The sequence below is a fragment of the Fulmarus glacialis genome, unplaced genomic scaffold, assembly GCF_000690835.1.
Source record: "Fulmarus glacialis isolate BGI_N327 unplaced genomic scaffold, ASM69083v1 scaffold11713, whole genome shotgun sequence".
Lineage (NCBI taxonomy): Eukaryota > Metazoa > Chordata > Aves > Procellariiformes > Procellariidae > Fulmarus > Fulmarus glacialis.
The window spans coordinates 34,360-55,377 of NW_009201068.1; the positions used below are offsets into that span (position 1 = coordinate 34,360).

The 21,018-nt window shown below is 44.3% G+C and overlaps 1 protein-coding gene across 1 annotated transcript in view; it reads right to left on the reverse strand.

Annotated features, from left to right (window-relative positions):
* The window catches only part of EXD3 (exonuclease 3'-5' domain containing 3), a gene marked incomplete at its 3' end in the record, with an annotated part of 64,704 nt that overhangs the window by 19,246 nt on the left and 24,440 nt on the right, over positions 1–21,018 (reverse strand). The window contains exons 9-10 of the mRNA XM_009573809.1: positions 18,820–18,858; positions 1,136–1,302 (exon numbers count right to left, since the gene is read on the reverse strand). Coding sequence (XP_009572104.1) covers positions 1,136–1,302; positions 18,820–18,858 — 206 coding nt within the window. The remainder of the gene's footprint in view (positions 1–1,135; positions 1,303–18,819; positions 18,859–21,018) is intronic.

Genomic DNA, 21,018 nt, shown 5'->3' on the forward strand with positions numbered 1-21,018 from the left:
GAACTGCAAAGCCCTGGTATTCCTCCAGATCTAGCTTGATGTGGGGGTCAGACAGCTCCTAACAGTTTAGGTGGCTATATGTGCCTTGCTAAATTTTGAGCCTCTTTCCAACTTTGCACAGCTTTGTCTACACACAGCATGGAACCTGGCCACCCTCTTCCCTCCATCCTTCCCCTCTGCTCCTCCTACACCAGCAGATTCACAGAGATCCTTGACCTGGGCTGTTTGCACAGTTCTGTGCACTTGAAATCAAGGAGCTGTAAGAACCCTTCTTAATATAAGGATTTTTCAATTCTTTTTTTGGACTTCTGCCTTTGTACTCTTGTTTCAGGGGATGCAATAGGATGAAGCTCCCATCGCGGGAGGAACTGCAGCTACTGCAGGCTAATCTGCTGCATACAACATGGAGGTCCCAAAGCAGGAGAGGAACCATGGCATTGTGTTATTGGGATTGCCTTAGAGGAAGAAAAGGGGACAGAGACTAGAGGGCTAAAGACTTCTTAAGCTCACTTGGTAAATTTGTGCCGGAGAGTCCGGTTTTATCCCAAATTCAATTAATGCGACTCTTCCGGGATCTGACCCCAAATGTCAAAAATTCCTATTACTTCTGAAAGCTTTGGATGAGGCAAAAATTACAGACTGGGATGAAAAATGGCTTATGAGCTGTCAAAGGAGGAAGAAAACAAATACAACTAGAAAAATTTAAGGAACTTTAAAATTATTTTCTTGGCCGTAAGTCTCCTAAAAGGCATTAAACCAGATTACAGTACAGTGGGGGATGCAGAGTATATAGAAAACTTTGACAGACATGTAATCAACTCAGTAAAATAGACACATATTCAGATCCTACCCACATCATTTCATTTGTGCTGTTGATCTGGCAGAGGAAGTCGGAGGACGCCTCTGCAGCATGAACCAATCTCATACAGCTTCTAAGTACTCAGGAGTGAGTTTAAAATGTACCTTTCACAGACATTTCCAGGCTTATGAAAAGCAAATGCAGCATGTACATGGCCAAGATGTGATATGAGTAAATGGAGGAAGTTTTTGCAAAATTATCTCCCCAAGGAAACATTATGGCAGATTATCTTAAGCAAATATGTAATCATTGAAACAGGCATGAAACAGTATTTACCTCTCTTGGATCTGCAGCTTTTGAAGCTCATCAGCCACTCCATAAGGTAGCATCTCCTTGGGCAAATTGCAGCGTTGCGCCCATCTTGCCGCTGTGTTCAAACCACAGTAACTGATTAGCAACTGTATCAGGTGCCCCTGAAGCCATCGATTCTCTCCAACTGTGCTCTGAAAGGGGAATCAAGGGTGAAGAAAGCCTGTCAGTGCAATTTCCATCATGGGCGTTTCTATCCTCTCTCAGGAGACAGCATCCTCCAGGAGATCCTGGACAAGTGCAGAAAGGAGCAAGAATCCCCCCACTGCAGGAGTGATTTTGTTCAAACCCAGGGAGTGCTGCACTTCTCTGCCAAGTACTTTGAGAGCTCATCAGGGTACTTGCGTCCCCTTGACACATGGCTATTTGTTCAGGGGATACTTTGCAGGTGCAGCACAGAGAAACAAGGGTAAAACAATACCATTTAGCCTGACTGATGACTAGGATATTATTTGCTCAGGTACCGATTATATTAAGCAAAATCAGAACCAGTGACTGACCAGACAGGAAAGGCCTTTGGGCTTATTAGGCAGGTAATTACGGAAGGGGTAAGAGTTTGGATTGTTTTAGTCCCATTTTGTGTCTGTACATAGCCCTGAAGTGATGCTGTGACTTGATGTCCTGGGAGGGGCAATAGGATGGCTTAGTCTCTCTCCAGGTAAGACAGCAGCATGGGGTCTCTAGCCTTGGGAGTATTTGCACGGGTAATTAGGATTGCCAGTCACACACGGGTTACAGGTGGGACATATCAGCAAAACTTTCCTGAGCGACAGACTTTGGTGTTCAGCAAGGAAAAGACTTGCTCATCAGCCTACAGCCCATCTGCACACACCACTGTGAGGTCCCTCCTCCAGCTGTGAAGAACTAGGGTTGGGTGCAAGAAATTCCTCCCTTTGTGTCTATTTAAGGCCTCTGTGGACATAACAACTGGATTATTGCTTCAGCCATACGGACAAGCACAACGATCTCAAGTGTCGCTGTAGGAGCCTGCCCTACACGCACCTGCAAACAGGGAGAGCAGTTTAGGATGTTCCCCGTTCCCAGCTGTTTTCTGGTGGAAGCGAACGTGCGCCCGTGCCTCGGCACACTGCAGCGCCTGGGGGCACAAGCACAAACTCACGGCTGCCTGTGGTATAAGCCCAAATACCCAGCTGTGAGCCAGAGTGGCTGGAGCACGGCACACTGCCCACCCTGGCATGAAGGAGCAGCTATTGGCAAGGAGCAGGGCAGGCAAATAGGGCCCATAACAGTTTCCTCTGCAACAGCTGGATTCACCAAAGCTCTTTTGTCTTGTTCACCCTGTTGGCGGATGCAGTTGTAAGAGGAAATACATACACAGTGACACTGACAGCCGTGACAGCTACGTGGGGGTGGGAATAACCCTCTCCTCCTGCCCAGCCAACCCACCTGCACTTGCAGATATCCCAGAGCCACTGCAGCCAGATAAGCCACTCACTCCTCTCGCCAGACTGATTTACTCATGGATCTGCCTTAGAAGTTAACATTGTCAAGAAAACTTAATTGCTAAAACAAGTTGAAACTCCATGGTGGATTAGGATCTGTAGCTATATGGCTATATTGCTGCTGGCACTACCAACAAGTATTTTTCAGTGTAGTGAAATGCTCAGATACGCACTTAAAGTCCATCCCCGCCCTCTGCACATGCCACCGCCATCTCTCCTTCGCTGCCCACCAAGCAGCGCTTGCAGGGTCCGAGTCTGCTCCCAGGGACTGCAGACACCTTGCTCTCTCTCCACTGCATGTACAAACACAGCCCGGCTGGGTGGTAGGCTGGGGCCATGGGGCCTCATTCCTCACATTCTTTCAGCAACTAAAAGGTGAGAAGTTCTCTTCAAAGCAGACACCCTGCACAGAGATCAGGAAACAAAGCTGTTGATGGCCCCCAAGGTAAAAGGGAAGTAAAAAAGAAAGCGAAGAAGAAAAAAGAATGACCTACCCCATAGAGGTGCAGGAGGGGGTAGAGGCTTGGAAGAAAAGCCAGCGAAATTTGGCATCCCAGGTAGTGCACACGAGAAGCCAGCCTGCTCATAAAAACTGCTGCCTCAGCACTAAGTCTGCGCCCGTGTGACTTTGCCAAATGCCAAACCACATTTCTTCTCATGGATATGTGGAGGAATATTTTTACTGCTGCTCCTAAGAGGTTGGTGGCACAGCAAGGAGCCAGTGTCAGCGGGAGGGGGGTCCAGCAGCTAACCAGGGGCTCAGCTACGGAAGAAAAGCAGGAGAGGGAACCAAGGGAAGGGGCAGAGCTGGCAAGAATAAGCTATCATGTTAACACTTCTTGCCCTCTACATTTCCTCCCGGCCATGCCAGTCCTGATACTTTGTGCACCTCTCGCATTTCTGCCTCATGCAACTGAGCTCAGCCAAGCACCTAACACGTGAAGGAGGTCTGAATAACTCCTCCTGCCGCATTTGCCAAGCCACTTCTCAGAGTCGTTCCCCAAAAGAACATATTTTCTTATTAACATCACAGACCAATTCTCTCTTCTAGCTTCCCCTGTGTCCATCCTATTGTCTTTCTGCCTTTTCCCTAGAACACAAAGTCTTTGGGGTTGGATCTCTCTTCAGTTCACCCAGAGTCAATTCTTAATAAATCTCATTATGTCAGCTTTATTTCTGGAAATAATGAGGTGCAGATTTTTTTTTTTTTAATTTTAATGATAATAGATTTATTCTTTCAACCACAAAAACAACTCTGGGAAGAAGGTTAATCTCTCCAGAGATATTACATCTTGCATTCTGAAACGGAAAATAGCTTTGTTTGTTTTTTACTGAAAAAACCCAACATTGCTATAAAGGGGAAAGGCTTCCACCGCAACAGCTTTGCAAGAAGCAAGAATGTGGAAACTTTGGCCCCAGAAGATGTGGGCACAGATGCAGAGACAAATGTTTCACTAGGGATGACATTTCATGTATTTTGTTTTCAGTAAATGAACACTTTTCAAGAGGAAACTGGCACAGTTGTTCTGATCAACATCAGCGACACCTCCGAGCAGGAAAAGATTATATATACCATGAGGCTTGTTTACATGCCTCTCTGAATTCTAGACATATCATACGTTCTTTAATCCATAGGTGCACACAAAAACTCCTGACACCAACAATAACCCATGATTAAAGCTTTCCAAAATGACTGCTGCAGATTACCTACCCGTAAATCCTGTTCTTACCCAGCTGAATGCTTTACAAAGCTCACAACAACCAGTGCAGAGCAAGATTAGGAATGTCCTCATCTTAACCCATAGCATCAGCAATTCCTCCATTGTTATCAATAATTTTTGATCCAAATACCCAATATCTTCTTTGGAAGTCACCCTAGCCAACCCTAGATTACTTTCACCCGTGTGTGTTAAGTCGCATTTCTGCCCGATACAATTCTCTGCTTTCCCTCCGAATCTTTTACCGGAGAGTGAAGTTATTCACACCAGTGACACTGGCTATTTGCAGAGTCAGATTTTAATTTAACTTTTGAATGTCTTGGCCGATTTCCCCTGTTCTCAAGTGCTTCCAGAATCAACAAAAAAAATCCTGTTAGTGTAGAGAAAATGTCAAGTAGAATATTTTAGAGCCAGCAACTTTAAAAGGGGAAAAAGAAACCTGGACTTTGAAAGGACAAAACCACTGTAAGCAGTGGAGGACACCAACAGCATTTCTAAATTCACTGCAGTGCTGCAGGTACTGTGCAGACGCCTTTGTTTAAAGATCCCCTGGAACATCCCACTGTCTTAGTTTCATTGTTACTTTACTTTATTTGTGCTCGAGATTTCTGTTTTGAAGTTAGCATCATTTGTCCTACATGGAGAGACGCTACAGTAGTATGTCACCATTAGTGTGTCATTGAAGGGAAGTCCTTTATGCATGAGATTGGAGCTGAGACCCTCAGTGCCAGCTCAGACCAGGGTCACAGCCTGTTCCGTGAGAGAAGGGGGATCCTGACTTCTGGATATCCTACAGAGATGGCACTTGGACAAAAGATGCCAACTTTACCCACACTCACTTCTAAACAGGGTTTCTTGTGAAAGCAGCAGGCCACTCACCCATGGCCAATGCACAAAGACAGAAGCATGAGAAAGCCGAGCTTTCTCACCACTTGAGCTGTTCTCTCGCTCACAGGCACTGGCTACTCAGATGCACTCATTTATGAACTGAAGAAGAACAAAATAGCCTCCATTCATATCCCAGAAGACTGACTTTCAGATAGCATCAGTGCGTCATTGACAGAGCCACACTTCAGTGTTCTGGAGGCCATTACCACATCAATGGCGGGGAAGTGGTCTTTCTTCTCTCTTTCAACAAAGCTTTGGCAATGTGGCTCCCTGGGGCATATTCACACTACCTAGCTTCAGCTTTGTGAATCAGGAGACTCAGCTTCCCAGTCTCCCCATGCAATCAGCTCTTCTGAAAGGCAGTTCAGAGGAGTCTAACTTACGATATTACTTGAACAGATCAAGGCAAAGGCAACTCTTAAAGCCAACTTGCCGCTGTATTGGGGCTCCTCACAAGGAGCTTACTGTTCCTGGGCAACCGGAATGAAGCTGCTAGCTTGTGATGAGTAGCTAGGACAATATTGTGTGATGAGACGCACCTGGCTTCATTTTTCTCTCTGCAGCTTACACAATCTTGCCAATGCAATTTCTCGTTCAGAAGTCCAGACACCACTTCCAAACGGCAGCCAGAAGGGAAAAAAATGTATAGCTGTCTGTTAAAATTCACCCGGCTGACTGCACAGCCAGCTACGTTTCAGGCAGCAGTTTGAGTGAAGTGATTACTCCCCTCTGTTCTGCACTTGTGAGACCATACCTGGACACGGTGCCTAGTTTTGGCACCCCAGTGTGAAAGAGATGCTGAAAAATAGGAGAGAGTTCAGTAAAGAGCCACTGAGATGGTTAGTGGGTTGGAGCACTTGATGTAGGAGGAGAGGCTGAGGGAGCAGCCCTTGTTCAGCCTAGGGAAGGCTAAGTTGGGAGATATGGGAGAATATAATTGCTCTTTTCAATTTTATCATGGGGGATCATAGAGAAGATGGAGTCAGATCCTTCCAGAAACTCCAGCCAAGCCTAAAGGAAAAAAAAAGGGCACAGTGAGAGTGGCTAAACACTGCAACAGGTCCAGAAGGGCTGTGGAACCTGCAACACCTTGTCTAAGTTGGCCCTGCTTTGAGCAGGAGGGCAGACAAGAGACCTCCACAGCCTCCTTCAAACTGAAATTAGCCTCTGATTCTGTGATTAGCACCGCTGTGCATTCCCCAGCACTGAGACTTGTCTCCACACAGACAGGCGGCTTCTTGCAGCGACTGCTGCTTTCAAGTTCCAAGCACCTCCCGGGCGAAGAACACCCAAGATCTCATCTCCCAGAATACAGGATGGTCCTGATCATGCTCAACAATACTACACAGAGATCCAAATATGTTTCCTGCATTGGGATTCCTTCCAAATTTCTGTCAGGCAGCCCCTGAGGGAAGTCATTCGTCTTCGCCAGATGAAGTCATCATGTCTCCAAAACCTGCTCATACTGCCATAGATGAGAGAAGGTATGTAGCTGAGGTAAAGAACAAACTCTGCTTTCAAATTCAGATCTGAAGAGAGAGTATTTCAAAAAATATTAAGCAAGTGGTTGAGACATTTTTTTAAAAACAACGTTGGACATCCTTCATACAACCTTCACCCAACTCACAGAGCCACATAACAGATAAACTGTCTGCTGGCAACGGCTCCACTTCGCAGGGCACATGGCGCGTCAACATTTTACTTCAGTGAATCTGGCACGATCATTACCAGATTTCACTTCAGTAGCTGACCAGAACATGGATATCAATGTTTCTTCGCTGGAGAAGGCACAAGCCCAGACAGAAATTGAGCTTTAACAGAGAAGGTATAATACTCTACAACAACATTGCTCCTAACTGCCCAAGTGACCGTCAGGCACGCAGCCCCCAGAAGCTTCTGGACACAGGAGGATTTACTAAAGAGGGCACCACGATACATCTGTCAGATGGTAAAGCTCAGCACTGACACTGAATCACATTACCCACCAGCAGCCACTTAAATGCTGTCCTGAAAAATCGGCTTTTACTGTCTGATTAGCCACCGTGGCTAGAAATGCAGCCACTTAAATGCTGTCCTGAAAAATAGGCTTTTACTGTCTGATTAGCCACCGTGGCTGCGCTTGCAGAATGGCATTAGCAAAGGGATCCCATCCCTCCGCTCCTGTCACTGTGGATTTGAGAGAAATCTCTCAGGAGGGAAGGCAGCCTGAGGCCGTGTTGGTACGAGTCAGCCAGTGCCACTTGTCTTTGGGATCACAGATCAGTTCATGGTCTTGTTTAGCAGTGTAGGTGTAGCCTGACACTTTGGGGACTTTCCCAGTGGGAAGACCAGAACTTTTCTTTTTATTTTAACCCACAATTAACTCATTTTCCTCAACTACATCCCACAAGAACTCCAGGTATGCTGATACACAAAAACAGGGTGCATTCACCTGCAATACTTGTTCTCCCCTCCACTACATGTTCAGGGAATGTCATAGATGTACGTCTTTAATGAGCTATAGAGTCAGGCTAACCCTATTAAAATAACCTTTGTTTGGAGAGAGAAATAATTGCATGCCATCCATAAAAAAACAAAAATACAATTCCTCAACAAATAGACTAAGGTAACTTTACCCTACTTGCTTTTTAACATATAATTTCTTTTTCCTTCACTTCAGTGTGAAGTCTGTCCTGAGGATCTGTGCTTCTCCCTGAAATCCCTTTCTCACAATCACTGCAGAGGCGTCTTCTGAATTCTAACCTAACCCTGGCCCCAGAGTTGCTGAATATTATTCATCCCAGGGATCAGCGAAGGACCAAGGACTTGTTCTGAATACATAAGCCACACAGTTCTGATATGCTTCCAGATTTCTCACACCTCTTGCTCTCATGATGGCAGGCTGGAGATATTTTCTGGGAGCATTCCAGCACTTGGCAAGACTGAAGATGAATGAGGATGGGGAAATTGGCCAAACTCTTTCAGAGCACAAAGTAGTATGTTACTTATCACAGTAGATGCTTTGTCTAAGTCCAATAACACAGTGCATTGAAGACAAACTGGCAACCCTTATCTTCCCAGTGTATTTTGAAGTAGCATTTATCTATCCGCCTTTTGTCATTATGTCACACACACACACGAACAAAGTGTCACTGTGGCAAATTGTGCTCTTCAGTTTAAGAAAGTGAGGACTCCAACCATATACTGCACATCAAGTGACCTGCACTGCTACTGAGGTTCACTGAGCCTGGTCCTCATATGACCCAACATAATTTCTCTGGTTTCTCAAGCCTAAGAAGGTTTATACAATTGCCAAGCACTTTCATAAACTTTCTACAAAAGTCACCATTACATAACTCTATTTTAGTTTGTATCTTGAAGCATGGAAGCCCGCATGAGCAAAATATGACTTTCTGCTAAGCTATGAGGCTGCCTGAAGGATTACGTGATTATTTCAAAATCCGACTTAGCAGAAGTGTACGACATCCACTCGTACTACAAGATCTGTCTGCAGTAACTCCACTCCAGCTACAAAAGCACAGCAAGAGACTGCAGCGACAGCCGCACGCTGCCAGAACTTGACACCATTGCAGGGACAGGAACAGAGAACTAAAGCACTACTTCACTGCAGGACTGCAAGAGCTGCAGATGTGTAAAGAGGAAGAGCCTGCAGGAATGAAACCACTGTCGCTGTGCCTCCACTGCTGCTGTTAAATGAACTTGCAGGATTACACTTCATCAGTTTGTCAGGATGTACATGAGCTGAAGCTACCACGATGCCTTCCCATTTGTTTTGGATAGCCCTAATATTAACCCTAACGAGCTAAACCAGTATACCAATTAACCCAACCAATCACTCAATTAAATGTTCCCATACCTAGGCACATACATAATGAGAATTCATAAGCTCCATCTTCCTTTCCAGAAAGACGTGGAATTCCAGCACATTTACTCCCCAGCAGGGCAGGAGGATTTACTGCTCGGGTCCAGCCTGTGTCAGCTCCACACAGCTGATGCAGACTTTTCAGGAGGAAGGATCTGCAGATAGGGGAAGAGCCTCAGAACCCTCTTTCTCATTCTCTCCCTACTCCGTTCTCCCTGCTCAGGTCAAATTCCAAGTTATGAGGCTGAGCAACAAAGCAGGAATCTCCTGTTACTTGGTCCTGGCTCCAGATTACTTTAACAGCTTTCTAGAGGGGTCCTCCTATACCAGGATGCACTGTTACTCTGCCTGCACTTATTCCTGATGTACGGCAATTCCCCCCAGGTCTGCACTTTTCTTGTGGAAATAGCTGCATGAAAGATTGGTCACCAAAGAGCTCCAGGTTTTCACCTGTATCACCGCCTTAATTAAAAGGCCTGTAAGCTCTGAAATGGAATTAACTTAAAATCTCCTGTGTTCATTGCCAAAGAACAGAAGCAGCAAGCTAATTTCTTTGCTTCCTTTTTAACCCAGCCCTGAGCTTCACTGACGTCAGACTTCTTAGGTCTCTTCTCTGCTGCCGCTTCACTTCTAAGCAGGTTTGTGAGCGCTCATGACCTGCCTTTGAAAGCCCCCCTCCAGGCCACGCTGGAACTCCTCAGTGATGCTCACCGTGGGCTATTTCATTCATCTTCCTGAGCCTTGCTGTGCCTTGTATTCACACCTAGCGCTCTCCCCGGCTCCGCTCTGCTTATGGATCTGCTCCAGCCCAGGCTTGCTTCAGAATAGTTAGGAACTTGGTTTTAGGTTCTTTTCTCTCTAAGAACATGCTATGTGGCATTCACAGCAGGGGACATTTTTCTATTTACTAAAGTCTTCAAAGTGAATAAGCAAGTACTTGCTCAGGAGCACTAACTCTTCCCATCATTAGTCTATGAAAAATAGATGCCCACAGGAAAAACATGGGTTACCACTTATTTCTATTTTACCATGCACAAACCTCATCTGGCTCATAGCCAAAGCAATAATTTGCAGGATCTTTACCAAAAGCAAAGCTTGGCAGTAGGTTTTTCTCTCCTTTAATCTCTTTCGGTACATTTAAACTCCTGGTGTTTTTTGTTCTGAAGGAGAAATGCTTGAGAGGGTTGACTGAATGAACTCTGAAATTCACACCCTGGCAAATTGGACTGATTTCCTAAATCCATAATTACAACATTCCTCAGAGATATGCATTCTTTCACAGCGAACAAGGGAAGATTAGTTTCCTGTTTCTTCCCATTTACATGACTTCTCCATCAAGAGGAACTTTTTTTGTTTCTAAACAATCCTCTGTTTATGTGGTTCTCTTCTTGGCAGGGAACTGGTGAACTAATCTCGCCTAAAAGTATAATACAGCCAAACTATCAATTGCAAATAGTCCGACCATCTTTGTGCAAGGCAGCTGATTTGCACAGGCCTTTAGAATCCAATATCTATCTGTGGAAGCACTCAGGTACCGATCGATTACAGGGTTTTGAAATAAACTGGGATGATTATTGAATGACCGGATAGTTTTACTGCTGACTGGATAAGAACATAAGAGTGGACCTGTGCATGTGTGTGAATATGTACAAGGCTTAAGGCTTCAGTAAAACTGGGCAAATGTAGCCCCTACATCTGCACGTCCCCAAGCACGCAGAAACTACCACAGGGCAAGAGTATCACGTTGTCTCATGCCACAGACCTGCAAATAGTGGTCTCCCACTCGCAAACAGAATATGTGCAGAGCCCTGTGGACGACCTATTTGCTTCCCACTTCTAAAAAATGAACACATCCTTTCCTTCTGTGCTAGCAGGCAAGCTCCGTGTCCCATCCTCCTCTTTGCCTTTCCCTATTTCTGCTGGAGAGGCCAATGTCAATGCTCTTGATAGGGTTCCCTCTGTCTTAGAGCAAAAGGAACAGGAGGATTTGCTTGTTTTAAGCGAGGCTGTCCCCATTTTCACTTTGTGGTATACAATCCCATAGCTGATGCAGTTTGGAGTCAGCAACAGGTATCCTGGAAACTACTATATTAGACTCCTGATGTAGCTTTTAAGGAGCTTGGATGTCCCACATGTTCCTATAAAGTTTTGGATGATAGTCCTTCCTATACTGTTTCCTACTCCTAAGATGCTTCTTCCATTTGGCTGAATTAAACATACACCAGGGCACGTCAGGCACAACCGCTCGCTGATGCTCTTAACTCTTTAATCTAATACTGACCTCTCAACCTACAGCCATAAGCCAATTAGCCTCTTTTTTATACCATACCAAATCTCTTTCTGATGAAGTTGTGCTTTCGAATGAATGCATGCTAGTGACAGAAATGTAATTATACTGCTTAGCAGCACGCTAGGCCTGTCTGGTTGCAGGGGGTTTAAGGTCAGAAAGCATCTCTAACATACCAAAACAATTTAAAGGAGATGGTTTTTTCCCAGTGTGTTCTCGCCAGTTTCCCTTCTTCACTCTCCAGTACTTAATCTGTCTGCACATAAAGGCTATTTGGCCACAACTTTTAAAACTGAGGTCCTGAGCTTTCAAAGGAATTACTTGCCAATACCTCACTGAAGCAGAAGACAGACACCCAGCTTCCATAAGCTTCTGCTGAATCCCCAGAGCTTGGCCCTGTAGATCCACTTAAGTAAATGTGAGTTGATTTTCCGAAGTTATTGAGCAAACACATCTTCCATCACTCCAGAGAAATTTTTGACTGATTTTTTAAAACTTTTTTGACATTTTTGACAATTTAGTAGCTAGTACGGAAAACAATGGCAGTTTTTCTTAGCTTCTTTGTAGCTACTGTAAAATTCCACCAGAATTCATTAGTAGGTTTGTGCTTAACCATGATTTATTTATCTAGAAGTGGCTAGATTTATCATAAATAAAATTACTGTAATTATCATTAGGCACACCAGCTCTTCAAGTCTTACAGAAAATAATCCTCTCTAAGCCATGCAGGAGGTACATGGAGGTATTAACTGTATATATCATCCTTTGATAGACTTTTCTTTAGATAGTAAGGCATGGAACACGCTGCATGTTTGGCTTTTCCCATGTATTTCTCCCACAACAGCTGTGGGTTTGTTAAATGAGAAGTTCCCATTTCTTTTAGACCAACAGTGCTAACTTCATTAGTACAGATGCATATTTTACTGCTCTCTACCCCGAAAGCAGAACGTAACTGAAGAATTACGTTATGCTTTTCCAGAGACAGTCACAGATGTGCCTGTTTTCTGCATCAGCCATATCAGTAAGTCCTTTTGCTTTGCAACTCTGATGTTATTTCAGCTATCAATAAATGTATGACACCGTTTGCAAACTGAACTGAAAAATAGAAGGAAATCTATACTTTGCCTGCTACTTTTATTGTCCAGTTTTTCCATGGTTTAATATTAGGTACAATATACTTTTACATCACATTGTGGCTATACGTTCTCCCCAGAGACCTCCAACAAGAATAGTAAATCTGAAGAAAAAGGCACGGGGCAAAAGCAGAAGGATTGATGAAACACCCCCACCACCACTGAGTTTCCGGTCAGTCCCCGAACAGGGGACAAAACGCAGGAAGAGGAATGAAAGGAGCAATGGGAGCAACAAGCGGACACTGGGGGAAGAAAGACTGCCAGTTCTCAACTGATACAAAGCAATTCCCTCAATCCTGGCTTCACAAGACAGATACCAGATCTTAAACCTGTCACTGGTCCAGGTCTACATACCATCTATTTTGCAAAAGGGAAACGGAAAAGAAAAGAAAAATCTTCTCTTTTTTAAACGGCAGCTGTTAGGAATCTGCTTAAAGTTGTGGAAAGATAAATGCAATTCTTTTGCAGATAGCTTAACAGGCAAACTGCAGGCAAAATAGAGGCAAGGAGTAGCTCTTGCATATTTATGTACACACCCATACTCAGTGCTACCTGGGCTCAAGTGGGACAGCTCCTCAGCTCAAGCACCCTGTTGCAGCAACACAAGTAGAACCATGAAAATTTATTTCAGCTGATGATTCCTCCCTGAGACTTTTAAGGACAGAAGGAACAAAAACAATCACCCACTGGTTCTAATTTCCTGCTAAAAAGGAGGCCATAAATACTAGCAAGGGACTCCACACAACGGCTGGTTAAACTAGTTTTGGTTTCTACCTTCCAGGAAAACAGCCAGTCTAGATTTGATGTCTGAGTGATGAAATCCATTAGATCCCTGAATATACAGTTCACTCAAACACAGAGCAAAAGATAATTTGACATGCAGACTTATACCGAAAGACACGTCATTTATTGATCACCTCCTGAATATCATTCCCATTTGCATTGCACAGGTTGCTTAATTCCCTGCAGATATTAAGTTCCTTACGCCATAGGGATGTTGCTGTACTCAAAACAATCTTGAGTCAATTTAAAAGTTTGCCTAAACTCAGGAGTCCTACAGAAGGACACTAGACGTGGATATTTGCAAAGTGGCCTTTTTGACCTCTTGTCCTTTTTAAAGATTCCCCAGAGCAGGATTACTGGCCAGGTGTTCTGGCCACAAAAACTTTAAAAAAATAATTGCATTCTGCCCTTTAAATTCCCCTTAAAAATTACCTCCTTGAGCACAACAGCTATTACATTTTATTCCAGAGGTAGTTACATTTTAATTGGTCCTGAACAGAAAGAGCGCATTAGGATCCTGGCATCAGTCATTGAGGATGCTTGCCATTTAGAAATAAATTGGTTAAATAAATACGATTACATCAACTCCTTGCTGTAGTGTGAGATTAAGGACCAGGAATTGTCAAAGTTTTTTCAAAAGTATTACACATAAAGGAGGAGACTTTACTTCTATGCCTTCTGTTTGGGCAGATTTCTGAATATTATCTGAATATTATCTGTAAAGTAGCATAACAACCCTAGAATTTTAGTGGAACTAGAGTTATACATTTGCTACAAACTACTAGCATCTCACCCCTGGTCACTCAGAGTACAAGCTGGCACAGTGTTTGATTTTCATGGTCAGAAATTTTAAAATAAGTAAGTTATCTCATTGTCACAGCTGGAGAAGGAGAGGAGATTAGCTGCAGCCTCTCCCAGCGCTGAACATGGTGAACAGCTGGCTCCAGGGTTCATCTACTTCATTCTCATGCAAGACCAGAGCACACCAGAGCAAAACAGGGGCCTGAAAAAACCAAGGGCCACTTTTCTAGGTGTTGTACCCCCGTACCCTTCTCTCAAGTTGCACAAGCCAAAATGAAGGACAGAGTGGTTCCAACCATTAGCTGGCAAAAGGGCTGGCTGATGAGCCACAGCTCACGATGAGTGCCCAAAGAACAAGTAACATCTTTTCAAACACCAGCGTTTTTTCTGAGCATTAATTTTGGAAGGGTTTAAGATTTTTACATTTGAGAAACTAACGGACAGTTTCCCCCATGCAAACACTAGCATAGAAAGTTTTTTGGTTTAGGAACAAAAGGCCCTTTGGCTCAAGGTCAGTAAAAGTGGAAGTACCATTTCTACCAGTTCACTGTACCAGATGCCTTGCAAAACAGGTGATTATAACACTGACAGTCCTAAATAAACTAATTGGTTTTAACCCTGCCCAACACTGATCTAGTTATTGCCCAAAAGGAAAAGCTACGTTACTGTGCACCGTCACCCTGTTCTGCTCCATGGGAGAAGGAATTTCATAGCAGGAAGTCCAAATAAATACACGTATACTTCTTGGGCCAAAGTACCCTGAGATAACATTTTAAACTACCAACTGGTTAGCTCTGCTGCAGTCAAACTATTCCCTGCAAAAATACTCTCGACGTTAGAATCATCGAGCAAGTGTGTGCCTTCTGGGCTCTAATTGTTCAGAAATACCCATAATATTCTGTCATTCCCCCTGCACAACTATCCTAGCCTTTCCTCCTCAAGCTGAGACTGTCTCCTGTGGGTGGCATCAGGGCCTCAGAGCTTCCCGGGCAGCTCTTTCCTCACATAGACGGATACAGCTGCCATGTGGAACGGACCGGACCTGAAGGGGTGCGGGTGACTCCACACAAAATGGGTGCTTTGGCACTAATCAACCAAGCTGGGTCTAGAAGGGCACAATTGCAAGATCACCCCCGAAACAATCAGTGAGAACACTGCACACTAAAAGCGGTGCAGCAAAATACCAGACCTTCCTATTCCCAAGCCCTTTGTTAAACCAGGAGAATTTCAGGTCTCCAAAACACAAGTGTCTGGTGGTATTTGAGATGTCCTCAGGCTCCAGCTGCCACCTTAGAAGGGAGTGCTCTCCTGTAGGTCCCATGTCATATTGCCAACCTCATGCAAGTACCTCAGGTACTATCTGACATCTAAAACACTGGTAGAGGTGACATTTGCAATCAGAGTTGCTTCTCTACTATGCTCCTCATAGACATTATTGCTCTATGCGTGCCCACTTTTTGAAAGCTTGGCAGATGACTGAAAAAAGCCTTCCATGCCTTTTAGTCTCAAAGTGATTTTGTCCTGCAGAACTTCCAGGGAAACATCAGCATTCAGTAAGCCCTCTTGCTGCTGGCCAAGTGCCCTCTGCAGTTGCTGGCAGGATGACCCTTCCTGAACACATCTGATCAGTGTCATATATCGGCTGTTCTGTGGTTGCTCTACCCAATTCTACCATCTTTACGCTGCTGATTAAAGCTATGAAGAATATGAAGCAGCAAAAATGGAAGCAGAAGGGTACACAGCAAAGCAGACAATTGGCTCATGCCCTGCCTCTTTTTTTCCTGCCTATCTACCATCAATATCCTACACACCTTCCCCTCTGCTTGTGAAGACAGGCACTCTCCTGTGTGTTTCCATGCAGCTCAGAATCAGTTAGGCAAGCATGAATAGCAATGCAGCTGGCACTGTGCAAGAAGAGTACTCTTCCCCTCCCTCTGCCCTCCAGGTATCTCTGCTTGAAGATGATACAAACTGTAGCTCTCCTCGCGGGCTAACCAGGCTTGCCTACAGGCAGTTGTGATGAGGGCAGTTTCCCTAGGGCATGAAGACATTTTGATCCCTTTGCTTTTCCTTCTGCCTCCTCTGCCTGCCTACGGCTGCCATCCCAGCCTGGACAGCAGATCAGCAGCGTGGGCGCTGGCAGGCGGAGGGGGCAAAACCAGTTTGCTACAGGGCTGGAAACAGGTTCTGTTGGCCCCACAATTAACTACCGAGTTTCTGCCTTTTGTAGGAGCAGTCAGGATCACACCTTCGATTCATCCCACAGGGCAGGAACAGGAAAATTCTGTACTTGTACTGCTCAGGGCAAACAAAACGAAATACCAGCCCAGAAATGTCTATCGCCCACCATACCGAACATGACATGGCCACCACCACTGAACAAGGAGAGACATCACTTTCACCAGGGCCCTTGATATCTATATAACTTAAGTCTTTTGTCACGGCTGCAGCACAGAATTAAACAAAAATGGGCTTTAAACCCATGAACACTTTCAACCTCTTTGGACTTAAAATTGAAAAAACTATCTGAAAACTCTGACTGAGAGTTTGCCGTTGTGGAGTCTTTTGGGAGTTTTGGTTCCCATTCCCCCGGGGTGACCCAGAAGTCACACCGCATCCCATCCTCTGCTTCCTGCCCTGCGCAGTGTCTTTAATACTGCATCGCCCGGCAGAGCTTGGGAGATACAAATTGTCTGTGAGCCTGAACTAAACATACGAATGGGACAGACAACACAAATGACAACTCTCTCCAGCTCCACAAGGAGCCTAATGGATTTTTTTGGTCAAAACATGTCAGTTCATAGGTGAAGCTCTGAGTGGAAAGTTGAACCTTTCCCTCATGTAAAGCCCAATCTTTCAAAGACAATAAAGTCCTGGACAACCTTAGTTTTTGCACTGGAAAACAAAACTTGTTCAGAGATTCCTCCTTTGTAACTTCCTTTGTTCAGTGCAGCCGCCCTGCCAGCAGCGTGAAACAGAAGCCTACCTGCACATGCGATTATTTTGGTTTCCTCCAGATGCATAGGTACAGATTCTGATTGCTTTAAAGTGATGCCAAAGACAGTAATCTCTGATAGCACTAAGAGTGCCTGATAACAGGCAAGTTTAAGCACTACTCGTGTGATAATTACGTAGGTGTCCAAAATATATAAGTTGGCAGCACGCAGAAAATACAAAGTTTGGAATACTTTGGGAAAGCAAAGACGACCTTCTGCCCATAGTCCATCATGCAGTTGCGCTCTGTGTAGATCTCTAGGGAGCTGTCTTACCAGGCAGCAAACAAGCACTTTTCAGAGAGCATCTATTCCCAAGCCTCCTGTCTCCACAAGTGATTGACACGATCTGCAATTGCGTATGTTGACTGAGAGGTTTTTCCGACTATCCGCCATAGCATCAACAGAAACCCCTTCACTGCATACACCAAAATACATCCAGAAGTTGTGACGAAGATGTCTGCTACAGTGTCATCGCTAATCCCATCTCAGGTCTTGATCCAGCAAGGCACCAGCACTTGGGCTGGCCTTTAAGCTTGTGAGAATCAAAGGGAACCCTGAAAAGCTCTTTCACGGGTTAAGATCACTGAGATCAAGAGGCAAGACCCCTTCCTTTCCTCACAGAGTCTGGCCTCTCGCACGGGTATGATAAACTACACACAGAAGTTGAATATTCACCACTGAAAACACTCAGTAGGTTTATCAGTTGCCATGAAGGGCTGCTGGGCATTTTACCAATGATCTTTGTCTTAAAAAACACATCCTCATGACCTTTTGAACTGTTCTTTTTCCTTCTGACCCATGGAAGAGAGAAGAAACATGTCATGTTTAATATTCAGTCATTTTGCTGATGTGTACAGGCAGTGTCGAAGACCTCAAATGCATGAGATCATTAGTCATCAGACTGGCCTGTTACCACTCAGAGGCCCACACTGACCATTCAAATGGATTTTCAAAGGAATACTCCAGCCGACGGTCAGAAATCCTTAATGGCTGCAGAATTCAAACTGAGAGGAGTTACAGAAAAGGAGCAAACACTCACCATGAGGTTGCAATTCCGTAGGGATATCATGGGCACATAAATAATCACTAATGGTTTGTGATTATGGAATTTCTTGACATTTCATTGTCACATATGTATTTATTGTAGTATCAGGCCAAAACATGCTTACCTGAACTTTCCTGATTATACACCAAGAAAAAAAATACTGCTACCCTTTTTCCTGTGTTATTAAAATTACTTGTGTCCTACAGCACAAGACGTAGAATTCACAATATCTAACAGTCACCTAATAAACCTGTTGAAAATGATCAGAGTGGAGCATGCAGAGGGAATCTAACATTTGTCCCAATTTACTCACACACCTTGTTAGCTGCCTGGAGAGAACTCTCTTTTCCCCCCTCCTTGTAATTAATCAACGTAAATAGTTGTAGTGTTCATTTACCAAAAAGTGCATGAAAGTAAAAGAATGTACTTGATAATCTTATCTAAATGTTCCAGCCAAATCAGAGCATTTTTAAAGACATAACAGGAACTAAAGTATAAATTTTCTTCCTTGCTCTTCCCTGCACGTCCAATTTTGCTATATGCTTATGAAGTTATGAGAAAGCGCAAAATTGTAATAGTAGGACTACAATATCCAGAGCTGGATATTCTGAACATCTTAAAATAACCTCCAAGCAAATAACCCTGAGAAAATGGGAGAGGGAAATCCATACTCACCTGAACGTGATCTGTCCAATTCTCCTGAGTCATGGTTTTCTGAAAAGACAAAATCACTTCTGAGCCGCCTTAGAAAAGGCAGAATGCTACATACAGCAAGCTGAAATTTAACACACCATCTTACACACTGGCATCAACTGTCATTGAGGAATGCATTCTGGAGCACACGGGAAACCTCTGCTTCTCATATGTCACCAGCCGGGGCATGGCAGAAAAACAGAGCTTAGAGGAAGTAATTCAAGCAAGTGTTAGAGTACAGCACAGAAGACAAAAAAATTAATATGCAATCAAAGTACACGGGCAATGGCAGGCCCTTACCCAGCAGTAGCCCGAACTCTCGTTATTACCTGGAGCTGGGTCCTGGGCTCATTTGCAGAAAACTGATCACCTTAAGAACACTCTGCAAAGTGCAGCAGCATTTCTGAATGCCTCAAAACTCACATGGTGCTCTTGCAATGACAGAGACATCGCTGAGCAAAGCTGAAACAAGCCATGGTCTGGTGGAACACATGGATCATTGCTGTTGCCTTTACCTCAGATTTGCAATATGTCTATAGATGTTCACCTCAACAGCTAGCCCAGAGGACAGCCATCCCCATACGCTCCAGGTAAAGGAAGTGATCTCAGGGATCATCTGCAAGGCTGAGCCTTCAGAATATAAAAATACAAACTTCTCTCAACAGCCAAGTCATGAAAAATCCTCTGGAATCATAAGGTCTAGGAAAGGAAACTGATAAGTTAATATCCCCATTCCAACATAGTCCAGAGCCAACCTTGGGGAAAAACTTGGGATGGGACCTTCTCTCCACTCTGCCAAGAACACAGGCTGCATGAGACTGATCAGCCACCGAGGCCTGAGCCTCACCCCCACTTCTGGCAGAGGTAACAATGATGACTAGTGCCACTTTTATGGAAAGGTACAAGAACAAACAGGGAGTAAGAGCCTCAAAGAAAACATCTTTGAGATATACAAGCGTGTAATTTAAATACTAGTGAGATAAAGGAGCCATTTAACCAGACCTCATACACAGCTGAGAATGGTAAACAGAGAACACCAAAGAGCTCTCAGAAGAAGGGACTGTGTCCAGAAACAGCTGCCAAATGTACCTTAATGGAAGTAACTGGCCAGCTTGGATACTTTATATCAGGCAAATACTCCAAAACAAAGGAAATGGAAGGCCAGAGAAAGCAGAACACCAGATCAAGAATCCATTCCACTCTGCTAAATAAATACACCTGGACAAATGCCTTCTCCTTTCTCACTGCAGATGACCAAACTGTCTAGAATGATGTCATCCAACATTAAAGCTTTGAAATGCAGGACATTGAAATGCTCGATCCTCCCCAGGTCTTCTGTCAGTGGATCTGGCAGGCAGCAAAGACAGATCAGAGCCTTCGCTGATGGATCAGGAGGTCTTGGAAGCAGAACTGGCTGTGCCAGAATGGGGTCATCAGATCACCACCACTCAACCCCATCTTTGCGTTCAAAGTACTGGGGGGTGGAGGATCAGAAAAAACGCATGCATCTGCCTTCTTCTGTCAGAACATCAAACGAATCCTCTTTTGAACAAAAGAACAGGCACTTCTGGAGGAGGTGTCTCATTTCCTGAAAAGTGGCACTCTGAAAACTGGATCAATAGTACCACAGGAACATCTGAACAACCTGTTGGGCTCTGTTAAAACTCTGTTAAAAAAACCTCTGTATCTACAAGGAGAAAGCCTTCTATGAACTGCAGATGAAACACAATTCCATGTTTGGTAAATACAGCTTGATAATTCAAAATTCAAGAAATGGAAACATTTCGCTATGATATTCAGTCTCTTGTGGTCCTTGTCCTTCACAGTCCAATTGATACACCTGGATACAAGAAGTGCAAGCTGTTTTTTCCAGAAGAGGCAGAACAAAAACTTACTCTCAGCTGGTACAATCTGTCTCCAGGCACAGGATAATGATGAATGCCAGACCATCAAGAGAAGCACCAAAACTGCCCTGTTAACAAGAAGAGAAATCTGCTTCCCAATGCAGTGAGCTCAAGAGCATCCAAAGGGCAGTGACTTGGCTCAGTACACTCATGAGAAGGGAGGAGAAACCACAGTCAAGTAATTCTGCAGACAGTCAACCTCCAAGCTGCCTCCTAGAAACCTGCTCCTTAGAAAGAATTAATGGCATCTTCTTATTTCTACAAGCCCTCAGTGCCA